Source organism: Lottia gigantea (assembly GCF_000327385.1).
Source record: "Lottia gigantea unplaced genomic scaffold LOTGIsca_78, whole genome shotgun sequence".
NCBI classification, from domain to species: Eukaryota; Metazoa; Mollusca; class Gastropoda; family Lottiidae; genus Lottia; species Lottia gigantea.
The window spans coordinates 1,266,057-1,287,947 of NW_008710601.1; the positions used below are offsets into that span (position 1 = coordinate 1,266,057).

General features: G+C 32.0%; 2 protein-coding genes across 2 annotated transcripts; one reads left to right on the top strand and one right to left on the bottom strand.

Moving 5' to 3' along the window:
* Nucleotides 1-477: 477 nt before the first annotated feature.
* On the bottom strand, nt 478-15,288 carry LOTGIDRAFT_222130 (hypothetical protein). The gene is made up of 11 exons (XM_009066602.1): nt 14,756-15,288; nt 13,588-13,694; nt 9,645-9,725; nt 7,130-7,259; nt 6,623-6,672; nt 5,935-6,065; nt 5,229-5,346; nt 4,702-4,815; nt 4,373-4,429; nt 3,612-3,735; nt 478-3,192 (listed from the first exon to the last, which is right to left on the bottom strand). The coding sequence occupies exons 1-11, from the start codon at nt 14,934-14,936 to the stop codon at nt 3,011-3,013; spliced, it is 1,275 nt and encodes a 424-aa protein (XP_009064850.1). The 5' UTR covers nt 14,937-15,288; the 3' UTR covers nt 478-3,010.
* A 317-nt stretch (nt 15,289-15,605) lies between these two features.
* On the top strand, nt 15,606-17,883 carry LOTGIDRAFT_132099 (hypothetical protein; the record flags this gene model as incomplete). Its single annotated transcript, XM_009066603.1, has 5 exons — nt 15,606-15,664; nt 16,317-16,371; nt 16,836-16,909; nt 17,221-17,347; nt 17,821-17,883. The coding sequence occupies 5 exons, from the start codon at nt 15,606-15,608 to the stop codon at nt 17,881-17,883; spliced, it is 378 nt and encodes a 125-aa protein (XP_009064851.1).
* Nucleotides 17,884-21,891: the final 4,008 nt, after the last annotated feature.

Sequence of the window (21,891 nt, forward strand, 5' to 3'; positions counted from 1 at the left end):
TGAAACTTCATATGTGAATACATTGTAAATCTTATAAAATGTATTGCGGAAGTGACACATGATTGAGACATTGAGCTGAAATGAACTTCCAATATCAGTAGTATTGATTAGTTGCATCAAATATAATATATAATGGGAGACAACTCCATAATTAAGTTTAAAGGAATTAGTATTCCGACCACAATTATTGCTTCATCTTGCTCTTCATCAACCGAATGACCACTACTTTCATTGATATTTGAAACGACAGAAAATGTTTTTGCCTGACATCATTATATAGCAATAAAGGGTACCAGAGATTGCGCCCACTTCTTTTCATGAAAAATAAGGTTTGATTAAACAACTAAGCTATATGAACTACACATCTCACTCATAACTAAGGGCAAATTACTCTGAAGTTAATAATTGCATATTGCTCTATTGCAAACACAGCCTTCAATATACAGCCTGGAATATGTGGAATAAAAACAAACTATTGTACATAGGAAGTTTATTATCATAGCACCTTGATACAATGCCAAATAAATACACAAATGAAATTAGTTCATGCAAAATAAGCATTAAGCATAATGTAACAACCCTAAATTTAACTACTTTGACAAAGCGTGTCATACATGATTTCATCCAAAGACTTTTAAAAAGCACCAAAAATATCTGGACTACCAAAGGGTCATCGAAGTAATCAAAATAACAAGCTAAGCTAATAACAATTAAATATAATAATATAGCATTTATAAATAAAATAACAAATAAATATATCATTGTATTATAGAATGTGTATATAAAAATGTATGGTCCCTTCAGTCTATAGTTTAAATCACAGATAACCCACAATCAACTGTGCCCTCTCTTCTTTTGGCATTGACTTCTGTGTTTTGAACAGAGAAGTCAGATTTTACTTAAATGGTTTCCAAAACAGATTCTATGGTTATGGTTACTAAGGTTTGACCTTTAAAAAAAAAGGTTTGTTACTTTGCTAAAGGGTTGACCCTTAATGAAAATATTGTTACTTGACCAAGACTGGCCTTGAACAAAAGGTTTATTTTCTGAAGGGTTGACCATTAACAAAGGGGGGGGGGGGTTACTTACTAAAGGTTGACCTTTAACAAATAGATGATTACTTAAGGGTTGACCTTTGATAAAAGGGTTGCTTTTTTCTGAAGGGTTTGACTTTTAACAAAGGCATGGTTACTTACTCAGGGTTTGCCTTTCACAAAGGGGTGGTGATTTACTGGAGGGTTTACCTTTCACAAAGGGGTAGTAACTTACTCAAGGGTTTATCATTCACAATTAAGGGGTGGTAACTTACTGAAGGGTTTACCATTAACAAAGGGTTGGTTACTAACTGTAAGGTTGACCACACCTTTTTACAAAAGGGTTATACTAACTTCAAATGGTATATTCATGCATCTATCTATTTCAAAACATGAAAATAAGCAATATAAGATCTTATAAGAATAAATATTAATTACTTTTGCATTGTTTTGTGTACACTTGGTTTTTACCAGTATGTCTGACATCTGCCAGAGATTTCAGGATAATGTTCCTATGATATTTTCAGCAAAAACGATCTTAATCTAAATTGAAGCATGCAGATACACCGGTTTAATGCTGATGAATACATTGCACAATTACCTCAAAAAGAGATTCAATCAATATTTTATGAACTTCTTTCATAGTCAAGCAAATTAAGAAAGGCAATGGATGTGAAAAAGAAAAAGTGAAAATTGTAGTAACTGGAAACTTATTGCAGTAATAACAGGGAAAATAACAATAGAAACTAGCTAACATTGGAAAAAGATTGCAAAGGGAAAATAACAATAATCAAAACACTAAGAGTAACAGAAAGAGAAAATGAAGCAAAACTAGCAATGTAAGGGAAAATAACAATAAATAACAACAAGGGGGTAAAAAGCCTCTAGTAAATGGCAATTTTTCAAAAAAGGAATATTCAGCAATTTAGGACTACATCTAAACAAATAATAGCAAAATTATTTAAAAAATGAAAAGTAGCACAAATGTTTGGCAATAAGGTTCTACTCAGTAATAATACAACTATAGCACACAGAAATAGGAAGGACATTGTTACAGTCAAGTTAGGTATTTGTTCACTTTCTAAGCTTAAATCATAAACTAGAAGAGTCTACTTTATTTAAAGGTAAAATAAATGTTGATTGAAACTAATGAAGACAGACTGTATACTGTCCATTAATAATTATACTACCTAGAATATAATGGACTGTTCGTGTGTATGTTTGACTTGATCATAGATACGCAAAAAAAAAAATATAGTTATATTAGGTTTTCTTCTGTAAAACATTGCGAAAATATCTATAAGGACATTTGACCATCATTTTCGTAAGTTTAAATTCTATCATAGTTTCTATTCTAATTCAAAAGGCGAGGGATATTTTAAAAGGATTCCATGGCAGTGTAATTACAATTAGAACAAAATTTTGTTCTGTTTTTTTATTAGCTTTTATTTTTAATACAGGTTCTAAAGATGGCCTTCTTTCGTCCATTTGACACCATCAGCCAATCAAATACCTGCCCTCTCCATCACTGGGATTTTGATAAGAGGTCATTCAGTGTCCAATGCTTCTCTGAATACACCTTTTTGTCATATTTGACCCTAAATGAAGTGGCTATATTAAAAATAAAAGCGAATAAAAACAGAATGTTTGGTCTAATTTTAAGTAGACTGATTCCAGCGTAGTTTTCCAGCCTATGTATGTATTCTGGTAACATTTATATAAGTTTAATATGTATTATCAAAATTTGGCGTGAATTGTATTGGTATAAAGATGTCTGGATTATAGATAAACCAGACACAGGAAATCGAAAGATGCAAAGAGAACTTATATAAAGTGTCCCAGACACACATTATACACAAGCCAGACAACCTTAAAGATATAAAGATTTCAGACAATATTCATAATGCAATACATAAATGGCCTGTATGAAGAGTCAACTTTTAGATAATTTCACAATGCTACAGATAATTCTGCACCTAATCAGTCTGGACAAGAGAGAATTTAACATTATGTTTATCAAGTCTGTCTATTAGTGAAGTATTCTGGAAGGCAGCTCCAGGAGTATAAACTCCACCAGTTGATGGTAGTTTACTCTTCTCTTTATTTAGCACCACAGCAGCCTGGACTAGACAAATCGGTGTACTTACATACCCTGGCTCTGAAATCACAAGAAATTGAGGGTCAATATTATGCATTTTTGTTATTAATGTTTTCAGTCTTTATGTCCCATAATGTGGCAATACAAATATTCATTACCAACATGAAATTAACAACTGTGAAATTTTCAAGAACATATTTGCATGCAATATACAACAGAAAACTATCAATGATCTTTGTCATAAAATGGGCTTTGAAATTAATTAATTAAAGTGCTCATACTGGTATAAAAATCTCATCGGAACAGCTGCTGTTGACTTTCAAATATTAGGACTTACTGAACTCACTATCGAAATAGAACAAGCTTACACTTTAAAGTATTAAAATACAATATACATGCAAAGCCTATGAATATATCTATTTTTCATCCTGAGGAAAACAATTTACAGCATGGAATAACAGAGGATACAAATTAGTTACCTGGACCGACCACTTTAGTAACAATTTTCTTGGAGGGAGCATTTTCATGTTGAACTTCTACATCAGCAATCTTACTGTCATAGCCTTGACCATAGAATGTCATAGAGAAAGAGGTTTCTTCAATCTAGAATATAATATTCATTATACATAATGTCATGTTACTTATCTCGGTCTAACAATAAACACTTTCTAAACAGATAACAAAATACAACTTAAGCACATTTCAAAGAAAGGGCAATAACTCACAATAGGGTATCTCTTTGGAAGATATCTATTTTCACCAAATCCTCTAGACAGTTATTTAGCATCTGTCGACAGACTGACAGACATGGCTTGAAACCTCGTATAACGATATATATGACGCGAAATTACTTTTTGAGAAAAACGCAAAAAACTATTTGTATGCGTATTTTGTTAAAATCTTTTTTATTATTTTTTTTTACCGCTATACATGGTTTTCATTCTTTGAAAATATAAACCTCGTAATATATTTTACGAGGTTTTAAATCTGACTGTTTATATACGTGTTATTTAATTATTGATTTTTGGGTTATTTACATCAAGCTAAGAATACGAGATTTTGATCACAAGGTCTGCTCTTTTAAGAGCTTTCGAACAGTACCAAAAAGTCAAAATGACCAAATATGGCATATACGAGGTTTCAAGCCGTCACCCACGATATGCAACCTGATAAGTGATCGAGCGTGGCTGCAAGTCATAAAAAGCCTGACATAATCAATGAATAGGGAACAAAAACTTACTTGTTTCTTAGAAGGGCCACCTTTAGTTACCAGTCCACCAGTAAATAAGGAGGGAAACTAATGAAAAAGAATGATAAATGGATATATTGTCATGTAATATTAATACAGAAATATGTTTGACTGGCTTATAGTTCTTTATAATGGCCTTCTTGCTAACCAGACACATTTTTCCATGTCAGCTCACCTGACAAATACTAGCCAGGTAGAAATATCTGGAGCTATTATCTTGACCTTTAACCTTAACACAGACCTTTAAGTCAATGAGCAAGCACCTAACTAGATAAACCAATGCATTGCATTTACAGAAGTTCAGAAGCATGTATACTTACTTTCAATAGTATGCTAGGCATTATTTTCGCAAACAGACCGAAAAATATTCCAAAAATTACTGTCAAAATCATAGAGAAGGTACTAGGACAAGCAAAGTAGGGTACAAACTGAATCTGTAAATACATAACAATATCACAATATAAATATTTCATGGATATCATATTTTAGAGCTGAGTTACATGAAATATAAGAGGCTGTGGAAATATCTAATGATAACCACAATAATTATGTGCAATTATACATCTAAATATCGGCTTTTTATCATTTTTCAGAATGCAACATGTGACATACAGTTACAGTACAATTCAATGAATATATATCAAAGCAGTTTAGACAGTTTAGCATCACATTCATGCCATTATCTACTTTTCCATAGGCACATATTACCAATTACATCAAAGAAATCATTCAGTAATGGTAGTATAATGAAACAGTTCCAATTGTCACAGCGATATACCTACATCTGTTGCTTTATTCTATACAAAAGTACAATTTATATTGTACCAAATGATATGTATAGACTTACCGGTCTAGTTTTATTTTGATCATAGTTAAATCTCTGAGTTCTATTTACAACTGATCTATCACTACCAGGGAATGGTACGCACCATTTATCTATCTCTTCACTCTTAAATACAGCTGATCTATATAAAATACAAGTTAACAGTTATCAAATACAGCTGATCTATATAAAATACAAGTTATAACAGTTATCAAATACAGCTGATCTATATAATATACAATTTAACAGTTATGAAATACAGCTGATCTATTTAAAATACAAGTTGACAGTTATTAAATACAGCTGATCTATATAAAATACAAGTTAACAGTTATCAAATACAGCTGATCTATGTAAAATACAAGTTGACAGTTACTAAATACAGCTGATCTATATAAAATACAAGTTGACAGTTACTAAATACAGCTGATCTATGTAAAATACAAGATGACAGTTACTAAATACAGCTGATCTATGTAAAATACCAGTTGGCGGTGGTTTAATACAGCTGATCTATGTAAACTACAAGTTGACGGTTGTTAAATACAGCTGATCGATATAAAATACAAGTTGACAGTTATTAAATACAGCTGATGTATACAAAATACAAGTTAACAGTTAAAAATCATTACAACTGATTCATATAAAATACAAATCAGGAAAATCTTCATTACAGCTGAATTATATAAAATACAAGTAATGGTAACAGTCATTACAGCAGATTACATACCTTTTGGCTAACTTGTGTTGACTTTTTGGCAGTGGACTGGGAAATAAAGACTTTCTTAATGACATCAATTCCCCAGCATAGGCAAACCCATTGACAGCAGACTCAAATGTAGCAAAATTAATTCCTGCACCCTGCAAAAATAAAATAGAACCAATCATTTTTCTATACATTCCAACAGCATATTCAGAATATCTGATTCTTGACATCTTAAAGGGACAGATGTGCCATTTTGGGGGGTTGATTTTACTCTTGAATATATGTAAATAGTCTTCAGAAGTACTAGAAATGCACGGAAATCACATAATTTCTTTTAAAAATATTTCAAACTAAGAATTTTACTTAAATTGACGAATCGTCATTTCAACCTTCAAATGCGGATAATTCTAAACACATTGATTTAAAGGCTCAAATTTCGACAGTGAGCTGTGAACACTATTACTGATTAGCTCATTCAAAAAATTCCAGTTTCTGAGACTGAAGTATGATTGGTCAAAAAAATGCCTGTCCCTGTCCCTGGGAAATTATATGCATGTTTTATTTAATCTATAAATGTGCCTAACAAATGGATGGAAAAATGGAATTCAGCTTAAACATTTGGACCCTATATAACATGAAGACTCTCCTTAAACAGTCTAGATTTATTCTGGCTTTGTACAATATATAGCAATTCAAGAAAAAAAAAACTTACTGCAGGTCCAGTTTTTATATCCAGATAAGATTCAATAGAATTCAAATCACCTGCAACAAAAGAACTTGTTTAAATTATACTTGATATAAACAAGCTAGCTTATACGATATATGATGGACAAATTAAAAGGTATTCTTTTTTTGGATTTATGCCTTAAGACTTTGAGAACAAGGAACTTCCATGTCAGTATTTGTTAGTAAGCTCCCAGGGTTAAGTGGATCATATTGTAGTGAAAAAAACATTTTAGACTCTAATGGCATGAGTTACCATACCAAAAAAATTGTGATCCCTGAGCCCCAACCTTGTACACTAAAATCACATCCTTTACCATGAGGTATGTCTTTCCTCTGGTACATTAATCAGCAGATGACTCAACAACTGTCCACCACAAGAACAATTGTTGTATTGGCCCTTATTGGGTAAAAGATTCTAGGGGCCTCATAACAACAGGTAACAGAATGTCCAAAGGGTTGTAAACCAAGTAAATATAATAACAATAGTACCAACCTGGGAAGTTATTTCTGGTATATATGACACCCATATCAGCTGGTATACTATCAAACCCACAGCTACCAATAATATAGATACCTTCTTCTTGTGCTTTACCATGATATAGTAACTGTACCTTCTCTAAAAACTATAATCAAATAATTGTCACTTTAAGTATATTGGTATTATCACTGTAACACAGTCAAGGTAAGATATTAGCCTATGGCTCACTGTCTACCATTGCATACAGTATCAAAATATTTGATTTGATGTTTTACAGGGATTACATTGCCCGATACGATTTCTAAAAATTTACCAGCTCCACATAACGAAAAAAAGTGAACAAGTTTTCAAAAAATTAATATTAAAATTGGCATTAACTTTTTTGAATAATATGTGCAAAATTTATTACACTATTTATTCAAATTTGTTGGCCTATATATTCTAAATGAAATACTTAAAGGGAAAGTAAAGAGATCTTCTAAATATTTTTATGTGTATCAAGGACACTGAAAGCATCAATTTGCATCATTCCAATTTTCAATCAGACTTCTGTGGTTCCTGCAATTCCACTTAAACTAAGCATTTTATGATGTCATTTATCCTGAAGTCCTAATGTGATACAGCATATTTTGAGATTAGTAATGTCATCAAACACTTAGTTTAAGTGGAATTGAAGGAACTATCTACAGACATCTGATTGAAAATTAAAATGGTACAAATTGATGCTGTCAGTGTCCCCAATACACATAAAAAATTCAGAAAACTTCTTTACAATCTCTTTAAGATTTGTTTGTACTGGTTTGGTTTGAAGAAATTGTAATGGCAGGTCAACTTGACATACCAGTATCTTTATAGACTACAAGGTCATATTATGGTACAGTAGACAGTACAGACAGATATAATTACTGTTATTCTATAAGTCTAAGAGTAAAACAAATATCATAGGAAAAATATGCTACATCTCTCTTTTAAAATATATTAAACTAATGAAAAGCAATATTTTATATGGATCAAGTACTATTGAGGGAATTAAGTCATCTATGTATTTGATATACCAGCTGATTTGAGCTCATTGGTATTATTTATTATTTTACATCAGAAAGTGGATTAGTGGCCGGTCGTGTGTATGTTTCAAACTAGATCGAAACATCAGACTCTTTTCATGCCTCAGATTCAGAGGTTTTAAACCAATTTTTTTAAATCAGATCCACAAAACCCAGACATTGTCGGAAAGATGGATATTTTTGTAGTTTAGTCATACCATCTTAATCCCCCTACACAATTTATGCCACGTCTGCGATTCCAAAAAGTTTTTTTTTAACGAAAGCGATCTCTCGTTGGCCATCAAAACTGCGAACACAGCCAAAAGTTCAATGGTCACAACAAAACGATAGCAACTGTGATAACCAACTAATTTACAGTCATCGTAAAGGTAATTTAATATTATTTAGCATCTTTAGAGAAGTGGGTATCCCCATCAAACAGGGTCTAGTTTTTCTGACTCTACCCCAGCCAATAACTGTCAAAATATCTATATGAGGCTGTAATAGAGGCAGGTGTTTCGAGCTAGTTATAAACCAGACATGAATATGCATAACTTTGCTCAACTATACATGATTCCACAACTTCACATTGGCTTGATGGATATAAAACAAAGTTGAACAGCTGTGGTCTTCAGAGATATTTAGATTGACAAACAATGAACAGTAATGTATGTATAATTCATGACATATTTAATTGATAACAAACAAAGTACAAAATGGTCACACTGGGAAGACATTAAGACTTTCAAGTAGGTCAAAGATGGCAAAGAAGCACACATCACCATTATTGTTGATTGAAGAGTAATTTGCAGATTTTGGGTGGCTCCAATCGACTAAATAATTATAAAAAACGAAAAGTGATCTATTGTTTATCCAATCTTATAATATGCAATAGACCCTGCTGAGCCCTGATAGAATTCTGCTGAAAATTTGCACCTTAAGAACAGCATGATGATGCAAAACAGGGCCAGGTCAACAAGACGTTAGTGTATATTATATTCATCAGTTAGACTTACCAGGTGTCATGACTAAAAAATAGAATGCCAATATTGATAATAAATCCATTAAACTAAATAATTATTGAAACACTCTTCTAAGTATATTTCAAAATTACCGTACTTAGTTTAATGAATTATTATTTATTTATTGGAATATTAGAGGGAGTTATAACACCAGGTAAGTCCACTGATGAGCAAAGACTAATTTTAACCAAAATTTCAACTTTTTGGTCATCAAAGATAGAGGTAGCATCCCTTTAATTTGCTGCAAAGACAAGATAAATTTCAACCATGCCTGTACAAGGAATGAATGTAACGATGCATGTTGTGAACTATTTTGGGAGCATTTAAGACCATGCTAAAATTCAAGCATGTTTTCCTTTTTTTATCACATATTTTCACTAGAATAGTACATTTAGTTCATTAAATGTAACATTTCTGTCAATTTTCATGTTGTCGTCTGCATTAAAGAGGTATAAAAATACTGACCTGTGGTTCACCACTGATATCAATATGATTACATTTAGCTTCTATACTGGCTTTTACAACTTGTTCTCCATAGAATCTGTACTGTAATAAATAATATCATAATGTATTAACATATTGACTTATACACATAATGACAAGTCCAAAATACATCATAAGTCTCCACAGTCCATATCAGTGTACACATGGACTTGGATGATTTCTTCTGTTTTTTCTTGCCGGTTATTACACTTTCTATCCATAATCGGATGATTTTCTTCCAAAAAAGAAAAAAAATCATATTGAGGAATTTGTTAATTTAAGTGGTTTGACACATAATGAATGTCCCATAAATTTTCACTAACAGTAAAAATATCTATTGTTCAGAGCATTTGATTGGTTGAGTATAAAGTGACCAAGAACATAAGATGTATAACAATTTCATCAGATTGTGGATGGCAAAAGGAAAAAAAAACATGATACAAAATATAAACAGATCTTTAAAAGAGAACTAAATCCCTTAATGTAATCATACACTTCAAGCACCATTATAGATAGGTAATCCCCACCCCCACCTCTCTGATACTAGCTGTCCTAGATTGAGCATTTAATTCCAAAACATACGTAGACAGTGTGAAATGAACAGTCACATAAAATAATGAACGAAGGTGAATTCATATTTGATTAGTTCAACATTTTAATTTACTACAGAAAATTGGAATTTCTGATTTTTCGGCTGCATCACTTCCAGATAATTTATGGACATGATAACAATATGGCCTAGTTCCGTCTGTGTATAATGAGATACAGTTTACAGCTGTATATAACATTAACATACAGGCCTACTAAATTTTAATCTATGTCATGACTCACACAACATATTAGACTTCAGTTCATCACATGGTTCTTACTAACAAGTCTACCAATCCTTAAAGTTTAATTTCCATACCAGTTTGGACTGTGGCTCAGAGAGTCAGATATATAATGTATATAGAGTCTGAAGGTAGACCCTGTCAAACTCAAAGGTTGTGATGCATGTTAAAGAAGCTGTCATGGAAAAGTGTCGCATCTAGTCTTTTGTATTAACACTTAACTGATGTGCCAATGCCTAGGGTATTATCACCATAAATACCGGTATAGGAATCAAAGAATATAGAAATATGGCTATATTGTGATATATGATAGTTATCATGTTATATTATCAAATTATTGTCCAGATAAAATCATTTACCTCAATATTTGAAACAAATTTTTTTTCATAAAGTTTGTGGTGTTTTTTTGAGATATTTATTGTTTTTTCCCATTTAAAATTTCTTGATCACCAGTTTGCTTCAAAATCCAGTAAAAAACATACTTAAAAAATATCCCATTATATACCCATATCATGATATTATATATTAATGCTTAAAATCATCATATCCAAAATCGTCTAGCCCTATAAATGCAACCATTAGTATAAGTGCAAAATATGTTGCAAAAAGTAGGTTTTTATACAAAAAATGTATGTGTATTAAGGTCTTATGTAATAAAGTATATTTAACAATTAGTGACGTCATGAAACACTTAGTGGAATAGCAGGATTCGCAGAAGTCTGATTGAAAATTGGAATGGTGCAAATTGATTCTATCAGTGTCCTTGATATGCATAAAAATATTTAGAAGACCTCTTTACTTTCCCTTCAATTATTTCATTTAGAATATATAGGCCAACAAATTTGAATAAATAGTGTAATAAATTTTGCACATATTATTCAAAAAAGTTAATGTCAATTTTAATATTGATGCTACAATTTGTTTGTAATATGTAAATAGTAAAATAATTTAGGTTACAATTGAATATAGTCCCATATTGGGGTCTTTTAGTACCTGTTATTCCAAGTATAATTTTTTGAAAACACACAATTATTTTTAGAAAACCTTTTTACAATTCCTTTAAATATACACTGGATAATAAACACTTTTTAAAAAGATCATCATTTTATTTCAAGATAACATTAAAATAACGTTCCTCGCCAATTTAAAAACAATGTTTCTTTCAAAAGAATGTCAAGTATTTTATTTATTTATATAGCCAGGGCAAATAGGAGGTCATATTACTATTTTCAGTCTTTTGTTTTTACCTTCACAACAAATAAGGATGTTAGCAGAAGTTATTTTGATTAACCAGTCCCAAAACCAGAGACGAATATTAGTGAGATTGGATAGCCTGGTCAATTTGATTAACATAATCGCTATATACAGTTATTCAAGGCATGTGGTAGAACTTGTTTCTAAGTTTAATTAACCATCAAGTGAAATATGTATACAGGCCATGTTTTTAATCAATGATATTGTTGGATGGTTAACAGCATGATAAAGTATCTACCTTTCTTTCATTATTTGAGAAAAAGCCAACATAATGGCATCATTTGAAAGAAATAAGCAGCAATTTCAAAATCATATTCCCAGCTTATTCTTGGGCAAACTACTCTTTGGCATTTATCTTTCCCCAAATATCTGTGCCCTGTGACATTTTACTGGAATTATGCAGTGTAGTGGACTTAGTTTGATACAGGTTAATAAGAATTTTCAAAACTTGTATTCATGATACAATTCCCATACGCATATCAGAAGTTTCAAGTGTGTGTTCATATTTGCAAAGCAAAACTTAGTGAAAGCGTTTTGATTGGTTGCTCAGATCATAAATATTTATCATCTGGGTAGTTTCAGACGTATTGAAGAGACTGTAACTAGAAACTGAACATAATGATTCAAGTGTTGACTTGAAGTGATAAATGCAATATTCAAAGCCCAAGTCAAGGTGTATACTTACACTAAATATTGCCTATATAATGTTTCATATACACGATACTGGCTTATAGATAAAATGTAGCTCTTCAAACTTTCAATGTTTTTTTTTTCACAACTGGATATTTTCTGAGAATAATGAATAAATGATACTATATAAGGTTATTGATGATAAGTTTACCTTTACAAATGGAACATTTCATGAATGTTGGATGAGACTTAGTTATTGTGCAGTGTATCTAGAATTGTCAAGTATCTACACACGACCATGTGATACAATACCTGATATGTTGTATTGCAATACGCTGATTCATCTATATATCATGCCAGCAATAACTTAAATACATGAATAGAAATCTGTTATCTATAGTTAGAATTCAAGTTGTTTATTATTTAAAACCAGGACATGTCAGTGTGATATAACTAATGAATTATTGATTATTTAGTTCTATCACTCCTGTATTGATATTAAACACATAGATAAAACATACTTGTGATAACTTTACTCAATATATTTCAATTTGAATATTACTCAAAACTTGTTCATATAAAACTAAGTCAGGCAAAACAAAAAAATCATTGCCATCACCTTGAAGGACCATAGCCCGGAATTTGAAAACAATAAACTTTGAAAAAGCACTAGTCTTTTAAAATATTTCTTAAAAAGATCGTTAGATCAAAAATAATTTTTGTAAGTTAATTTCCTGTCTGATCTAGGCAAAATCACAGCCGTGTGTGTGAATTCAGCATCAGTAATAATCTGATGAATTAGTACAGTAACTTAATCAGCGGCATAAGCCTGCATTGGTCATGTAAGTTTAAGTCATCTATAAACCATGAATGTTTTTGAAATCCAATTTAAATGCAAACCTGTATGTTTCGGTTCTTAAAAAAACTTCTTTTTTTTTTTTTGTGACTCTACTTGCCATCTATGAACTAATGAAATTATTACGCATATCATGTTCAGGTTCATTTAAATCCAACCAAGCACAATGAACAAGCTTAAAATGCAAGTAACTCTAGAATTGTCATTAACACTGGCTTGTATTATCTTACAACTTTTAACAGTGTTTTTGACATAAAAATATTAAAACAGAATCTGAAACATGTTATTACTCAAGAGTTCCAGCCTATGTCATCTTCATTGTTTTAGACTTATACAGATATAAATTTATACTTACGGGTCCTACGCAGTTAATAACAGTTTTAGCTTGTTGACACATTTCAATCAATGATTGATCACTAGAAACATCAGCAATAATAATAGGTTTGTCTTCTAATTCTTTTCCTGAAATGTAAAACATGCATACATACATGTATAAGCTTACATTAACCTTAGAACAAAACTAAACAAGTTGGCTGAAATGCCTGCTATGAAAATATCAGATAAATATTAAAGATAAATATTTAACATTGTTGGTTCAGAGGCCTATTGTTTACTGACTGGTCACTTGGATCATCTGCTCAGGATAGTTTCCATTAAAGGGCAGATGCAGCATATTGTTGACCAGTAATACCTTAGTCTCAGAAACAAGAATTTTTTTAGTCAATCAGTAGTAGTATTCACATCTCACCATTGAAATCTGAGCCTACAAATCCATGTGTGTCCAGAATTATTTGCGTTTGAAAGTTAAAATGACGAGTCGTCTTTTCTTGAGACACTGCCATATATACAGAATTTTTTTTTTACAGATATACGAAAAGAAATTCCTTGTTTGAGATATTTGAAGGAATCGTGAGATTTTCATACATTTCCTGTACTTCTGAAGACTATTTAAAATTACATATATTTAAGGCTGAAATGAACCTCTCAAAATGGCACAGCTGTCTTTTAATGCAATGAGTAATAAGGAAATGTGATCTTTCAGAAACGTAAAATTATTATGTTATATGCATATTATGATACTTATAGAGGCATTCAAAATCACATGATGTGGAAAACAAAACATAAACTTAATTTGGAAACATAACATAAACATAATGTACCCCTAGGTCTATTTATATGATCCCAATCAACAAAACTATCAGTGCATTAACACCATAACTTATTATTGCAATAAACAAATGTGATCAAAAAGAGTTTGTTAAAAAGAGTAGATCTGGCTTGAGAGGCAGTTCCATTTCCGATCAGCGAGGCTAATGGTGCTTGGCTTTGGTGGAACTACAAGACTAAGTGTAACGTAAGAGTAAGACCACACCCTCACAAACATTTAATTTCTTGGATTGGAAGTTAAACTCTTTGAGGATTGGTTCAACTCTTATTTTCACTCTGTGCAGAAACACGAGTATTCTTGCAATGCCGTTCGAGCATTTCACATTTACTTCTCAAAGCACAAATAATAATTTTACCTGTCTTTTTTGACGCATCAGACAGAACTTTTTGAAGTTTATCCATCTTTCTCCCAGCGATGGCCCATGTCAAATTTTCTTCTTCTGCAATCCTTGCAACCTCTTCAACAACAAATTGTCCTGTAAATCCCGTAGCTCCAAATATAACAAAATCATATCTGACAGTGCTGTCGGTTGACATTTTGTAATCTTAAAGAGCTTAGCTGTTCTCAACACCTACACGTCCAACACGAAAATGAATAACTGAGTTACTGATGACGACGATCGGAAACGTCTGGATAATTCTTATTTTGAAAACGTACACAGATTATAAATTTTTTTAAACTAAAATGAATACGATATGCTTTTCTGAAAAGGGAGAATTGGTTTGTTCAAATGTCATTTAGAATAAGATTCTATTCATATTTATCTTTAGCTGCTCCTTAAGATTACTGGTTACGTTTTTGCTTCAACTAATGGTTTAGGTTACGCTTTACTTATAATATTGTCCAATCAGATTGTGGCATTACTAAAAAGAAATCACTAAAATATTCAAGAACGAATATTTATTGAATTGAAAAATATTTCATTCAAATGCAATATGAATTAATCTGGCAATTATCATACATAGTCTGCTAACATATTAAGAGGGGTTTTAATCAACTGTTTGTTGATGAATAGTGATAAAACTAATTTCATAAATATTTCGTGTCTGTATTCCAAATCATGCTACTTCCGGTTATTTCACATCAATAAAGAAATCGCAAAATATCACCTGTATTTTGTATTGAGTAGAAATTAACATTCTTTTTGAATCATAAATACGCGTAAAGCATAAATAGAACACAACATGGCAGACTTTGATTTGGCTATGTATGAACAACATGATTCTGGACCTGGTTTTATTGGAATCAGGTTCTGTAAAGAATGGTATGAAAAGTTCAAATTAAACCAATTTACTTAATTGTTGGCACTTTTTCATTAAGATCCCAGTTTATGGAATTCTTTTTCATTATGTATCAATGTGGCAGTATGGTACCAGCTTCATGCCTCCCCTTGGTACAAAGAATTATACCTGTACATACATATACAGTCAATTAACCTAATTTCGTGCTAACCTATTTTTCGTGTATTTCCGGAAATGATTAATACTTTATACATTCTGCCGCCGTTGCAGAGTTGGTTACTCATGAAATATTTGTCATAAAAAAAATCGAAACAAACCAATTTTAATTATTTTGTAGAATATCTGAGGAAACATCTAAGACATAAAGAAAATATTTTGTTTCTTAACTTTGACGAAATTCGGTGTTGAATCATTATATCCATGAAAATAGGTTACACCACTGTTTACATTATATAACATAACATTCAGTTTCAACTCTGCCCTTACACTATTAATGAATCCTCACAATTCCCTTTGAATAGAGGTAGCGAGGCATTGTACTGATTGGTTTGCTTTGGTTTCTTAATAGAATAGTTATATAAATTTTGTTGTCTCTATGTCTATGCACAGATCCCAGTTCAGGAAAGAAGTTGATGACTATTTGATTCTTAAAAAGTTTTATCATATTTTTTTCAGCAATAACATGTTGTATCCTAAAGAAGATAAAGACAGTAAAATATTGTTATATGCTGTAAGTTTATGATTTTACCTGTGATAACAAATACCTTAGTTTTATGAGCCAAATGAGACTATATCAAATGGATTGAATCTCATCCAACCAACCCTAGCCTTAACCTTCTTATGTTTTGACTATATTTACAAACAAGCCTTTACTGTACTCTCAATTTTTATACGCCCACATGAAATGGGGGGCGTATATTGCCGTCACCCATATCCGTCCATCCGTCGGTCCGTCCACAATTGCTCATAAACACTCTACAAGACACAATTCTTGACGGATTTTGACAAAACTTGGTATGAGTGTTTGTAACCACCCAAGGATGAACCCTATGAAAACTAAGCCACCAATTGCTCAAATGTATATGTAAATGAATGAACTGCATGGTACAAGTAGTCATCTTAAGTTTACATTGTGATAATGTTGTGCTAATGTAAATCAGGAATATCAGTAAAATTGTCAAATTGTATTTTCAGTGTAGAAATTGTGACTATCAACAAGAAGCTGAAAATAGATGTATTTATGTTAATAAAATTATGCATGAAGTAGAGTAAGTATATTTGATAAATCTAGCCTTCACTTACAGATTCTATTTTATTGAATGGTATAAGCAGGACTGAATAGAAGAAAGATGTTATTTAAGAATGTAAATGATGAGTTGGTATACTGAGACTGTTGTTACCTCTGCAGATGTAAGATTGTCAATTGTGAAATTGTTCAAGGCAGATAAAATCTAAACTCTATAGATTCGGAAAGTATATTATATAAGATGACAGAAAAAACTATCTTATTACAAGTTTTAATGCTTTAAGGACATAAATAATGCTGGGTTGTAGTAAAAATATTATTATTCTTTTTCAGTGAATTAACACAGATTGTTGGTGATGTTATAGCTGATCCTACTTTACCACGTACAGAAGACCATCATTGTCCTAAATGTTCACATAAAGAAGCTGTATTCTTTCAATCACACAGCTCAAAAGCTGAAGTAAGTAAAGCCTTCAATTCTAGATTTCTAGTTCAAAGTTTACCAAAAAACTTTTGCGAATACATGTAATTATGTAGCAGTGAAAATGTTTAGCGTACAGTATTTAGTGTAGTAGTAAATTTTGCAAAAGAATTTTTTTGTAATTAACACAATTTGAAACAGCAGTTAGCTTACAATAGAAACATAACTCACTTATCTTAATGTGAAATGTCTAGATTAATATGTATAACAAAACACAAGACAATATTATGGAAAATAATACTCTTGTTATATGTGCTCCTCGCTTCTATATGTCGTTCAAATCTTAGATTAATATGAAAAAATACATTCATATATTTGCTTTGTTTTTACCCTTCTATGGCTGAGTCTTGGGTGATAAAATTCAAAGCCACAAAAACTGAGGTCTCTTAGACAAGAGCTGTATATATCCAAGAATTTATGTTAATGTTTGTATATCATTATTTATATTATAGGAAGGAATGAGATTGTATTATGTTTGTGGTAATTCACAATGTTTACATCGGTGGACAGAATGATGGATATTAGAGATGACTTTTATCATTGTTCATGGATACACATCAGTTTCAACCAGATTGTAAACTGTATGCACTTAATCTGATTAAGATACAGATCTGGATTATTTTCTTTGGTGGACTCCATTTGCTATCCATGATCTTAGAATTTTTGTGAACCATCATCAGTCAAATTTTGGTCCCATAATATCAAATCAATCAAGAAATATTTATTGTCTGAGCAAAGTAAAAAGTTTTTTGAATGTTTCCATTATTTTTAAGAGAATTGAAATATCAGCCTCCAACATATAAATACTGTTACACCTAGAATGTCTTTGCATTGATAAAAATATAAGCATTAGCACTTCAAAATTCAAATTTGTTTTTACAAAGGACAAGTTTCAGCCCAAATTTTGGTCAAAATTTCTAGCAGAGAAATATTTTTCTTTTCAATTTAAATCATATTTCTTATAAAAATGGAAAAAATTCTAAAAACTTTTCATTTTGCTCAGATAATAAATATTGAATACATGTATCTTAGAATGTAGTATTATTTTATTTTACAAGCATAATTTTTTTATATTAATAACATTATATATCAAATTCATCAGATTTTGCATAGCAAATGGAATCCACCACTGAAAAAAACTTGAAATGAAACATCAAGATCTACTTTTTTTAAAACTGTAATTATATTGGAAAAGGTTTCAAGAATATTGCGTCATGTGTATATTTCATTGTTAATCATCTTTCATTGCCCAATAAATATTTCAACTATATTGTGTTTTGTTTGATTCGAACCTGCTGTGTTCTTCCCATTACATTTATTTATTTCCATAAGGCAAATGAATCTATGCCTTATAATATTGGTATACATGGCACAATTAATTTGACAAACTACTAGGTCATCAAGACTTTAAATATAGTTTGGGTTAACATAAGGGTTAAGGTTTCAAAGCCAACTAGAGTTAGCTTATTGAAAGATATGGTTTCCACATGTGAAATGTTTGTTGCACATCTTCTCAACACAAATTGATTGGGAAAAAATATAACACGACCTAAAAGTTTTCCTCGATTTCCAACATGGTATTATGTATAAGGGGGATATGAATTGAATATAACATAATATGTAGTATATATGACAAAATACATATTAACTTGAACAAACCTTATAGCTACGTCTTTGGGGCCTATTTAAAGACCATTAGAATGGATGCATCAACACCACGGAATGTACATTGAAGACACTTTTACCAGGTTAGTGACAATAGCCTTCTGTGCTTCTATTTCCATCTGTTGGTGATATTTAAGATTCACAGCCTTTAGCACTCAGGCCATGGTTAATTCTCATCCCATTACGTCCGAGAGGGGATGAAATATCTGAGATTGCCTGAATTTCTAATTTAGTTAAGAGATTTTTGCTTGAAACCAATCAGATACTTTTCCAATGTCAGTCTCTCCAACTTCTGTCACTGAAAAATTCAAAGGTATATCTTGACATAAGCTGGGATTGAACCCTGGACTTCCAGGTGAACAGCTTGAAATCTCCTACCCATTTAGACAAACAGAATACAGGATAGTCTGAAATAACCTAAACTACCAATGTACAGAGAAACTAATTCTAGAATACAGACCATATTAAAAATAAATTATCTCCCTTTGACCACATGCCATCTCCAGTGATTTGAGCTGCATAAAATTTCAGGGTTGTTATATCAAAGCAATTGCCGAATTTGACCAAAAAAGAAATATTACTATAATTTCCACTTAATATATCGTATATGTCTATTTAAAAGGTGGATACCTTTTGAAGTCTACCGAAAGCCTTGCGATGAAAAATATAAATAACTAAGACAACAAGTCGCCCAAATGGAATTTGCGTTGAAGCCGTTGAAGACTAGTTTCATAAGTGAAAAAATGGATACTTTGTACAGGATATAACAACTCAACGATTAATGATAAAGGACAAAACTATTCTGTAGAACGTGTTCATTCTGCTGTTGGATTGTTCTGCCAAACGCTTAAATTTAGAGGGGTACTTACAATTAGAATATTGGATTCAAAATAGTAACTACAGACTTATAATGGCAATAACAGTGGTCGGATAATGGGCTTGTGTCATTAAAATAATTGCGACCAAATGTTAGGGTCCACATTTCACATGAATCTGCCTAATGTAAGCCTAATATGATCCATCAACCTTCTGCTATTTTGAGTCAGTAAAGACTACGTCTGACTAAATCCACAAAAGAACTACTTGTCTGGTAAATAATGCGAAATTGATATTAGTACAGGTTATTATATGTGTCAATATAAGAGACTTGAACTGTGTTGACCCCTAACATATTCCAGACTGGTTACGAGCGAAATTAGGTTTATAAACATGTTTTGTTTTGTCTAATGTCCTGTCGGGTATCACAATTTTATACATTGTAATAACCTTGAACTTCATGAGTGTTGTAAACTTTAAAGATACACTTTAAATATAATCGAGTTGCCAAAAACAAAAGCTACATTAAGGAGAATGTTAATCGAAAATACACAACACAGCTTCCCGGTGGTTTAAATTAATCGTGATTAAGCATATACACATTATAACTATGCACTACCTTTTCAAATGTAGACTTATTTAAAAAACATTAATGCAAAAAAACTTGGTAAGAAAATTCAGCAAGAGTAGGCCTACATTATCTCTTTAAATCATACATTTTCAACACCTCAATTTTATAGAATGAACCAAATCATAATAAACTAAGTGACACGAACTAAAAATATGCCTAATTATTTATCCATTCCGCAGGGCCCTTAAGAAGTCTATGTAAATTTTGATCAGCTGATGGGGCCGGATGACGTTTTGCAATACAAAGTCAATGGAAAAAAATACATGTTCCGACCTAATTTGGACTTAAAAAAAAAAAAAAAAAAAAAAAAAAAAAAAAAAAATACAAAAAACATATAAGTGTTATTCTTTTTTGTTAAGTCAAACAACAAGTTTCGGCGGCCTGCGCAACGAAGTGCTCTTTCATTTCATATGCGGAAACCATATCTTGGAACAAGCTTTAAGCCTTTCCTGAGCTAACCCTAATTGGTTTTACAAAACTAGGGTTAACCCCAACCTTAACCCTAGGTTTAACCCGCTTTAACCCCAAGTCTCGGCGGCCCAGTGGTCTGCGCACTTGCCTGGCAACTTTGAGGACCCGGGTTCGAGTCCCAGTTGAAGCTTTTTTGAAAATTCTTTTTTTGCCAAGTCAAACACCGTCTGTTCTATCATAATAGATATACCAAAGAGGCCCGTGAAGTCTAGTGAAGTCTAGAACGGCCTAAAACTAGGCCAAGTCAAATCGCCCACATTAACCCCTTTGGTGCCAGTGGGGGTATAAATTGTTTCGGGCCCATTTGAACCGCCGTGTTATTCTTTTTTCTGGACCATTTTGTGTTGAGAAGATGCGCAACGAAGTGCTCTTTCATTTCATATGCGGAAACCATATCTTGGAACAAGCTTTAAGCCTTTCCTGAGCTAACCCTAATTGGTTTTACAAAACTAGGGTTAACCCCAACCTTAACCCTAGGTTTAACCCGCTTTAACCCCAAGTCTCGGCGGCCCAGTGGTCTGCGCACTTGCCTGGCAACTTTGAGGACCCGGGTTCGAGTCCCAGTTGAAGCTTTTTTGAAAATTCTTTTTTTGCCAAGTCAAACACCGTCTGTTCTATCATAATAGATATACCAAAGAGGCCCGTGAAGTCTAGTGAAGTCTAGAACGGCCTAAAACTAGGCCAAGTCAAATCGCCCACATTAACCCCTTTGGTGCCAGTGGGGGTATAAATTGTTTCGGGCCCATTTGAACCGCCGTGTTATTCTTTTTTCTGGACCATTTTGTGTTGAGAAGATGCGCAACGAAGTGCTCTTTCATTTCATATGCGGAAACCATATCTTGGAACAAGCTTTAAGCCTTTCCTGAGCTAACCCTAATTGGTTTTACAAAACCTAGGGTTAACCCCAACCTTAACCCTAGGTTAACCCGCTTAACCCCAG

Bases quoted from the DNA above. Each gene is read 5' to 3' on its own strand.
- LOTGIDRAFT_222130 (XM_009066602.1), bottom strand. From the start codon at position 14,936: ATGTCAACCGACAGCACTGTCAGATATGATTTTGTTATATTTGGAGCT. The intron at 13,695-14,755 runs GTAAAATTATTA...TTTACATTTCAG, and splicing joins TGATGCGTCAAAAAAGACAG to GAAAAGAATTAGAAGACAAA. The intron at 3,193-3,611 runs GTAACTAATTTG...TTGTGATTTCAG, and splicing joins TACTAAAGTGGTCGGTCCAG to AGCCAGGGTATGTAAGTACA.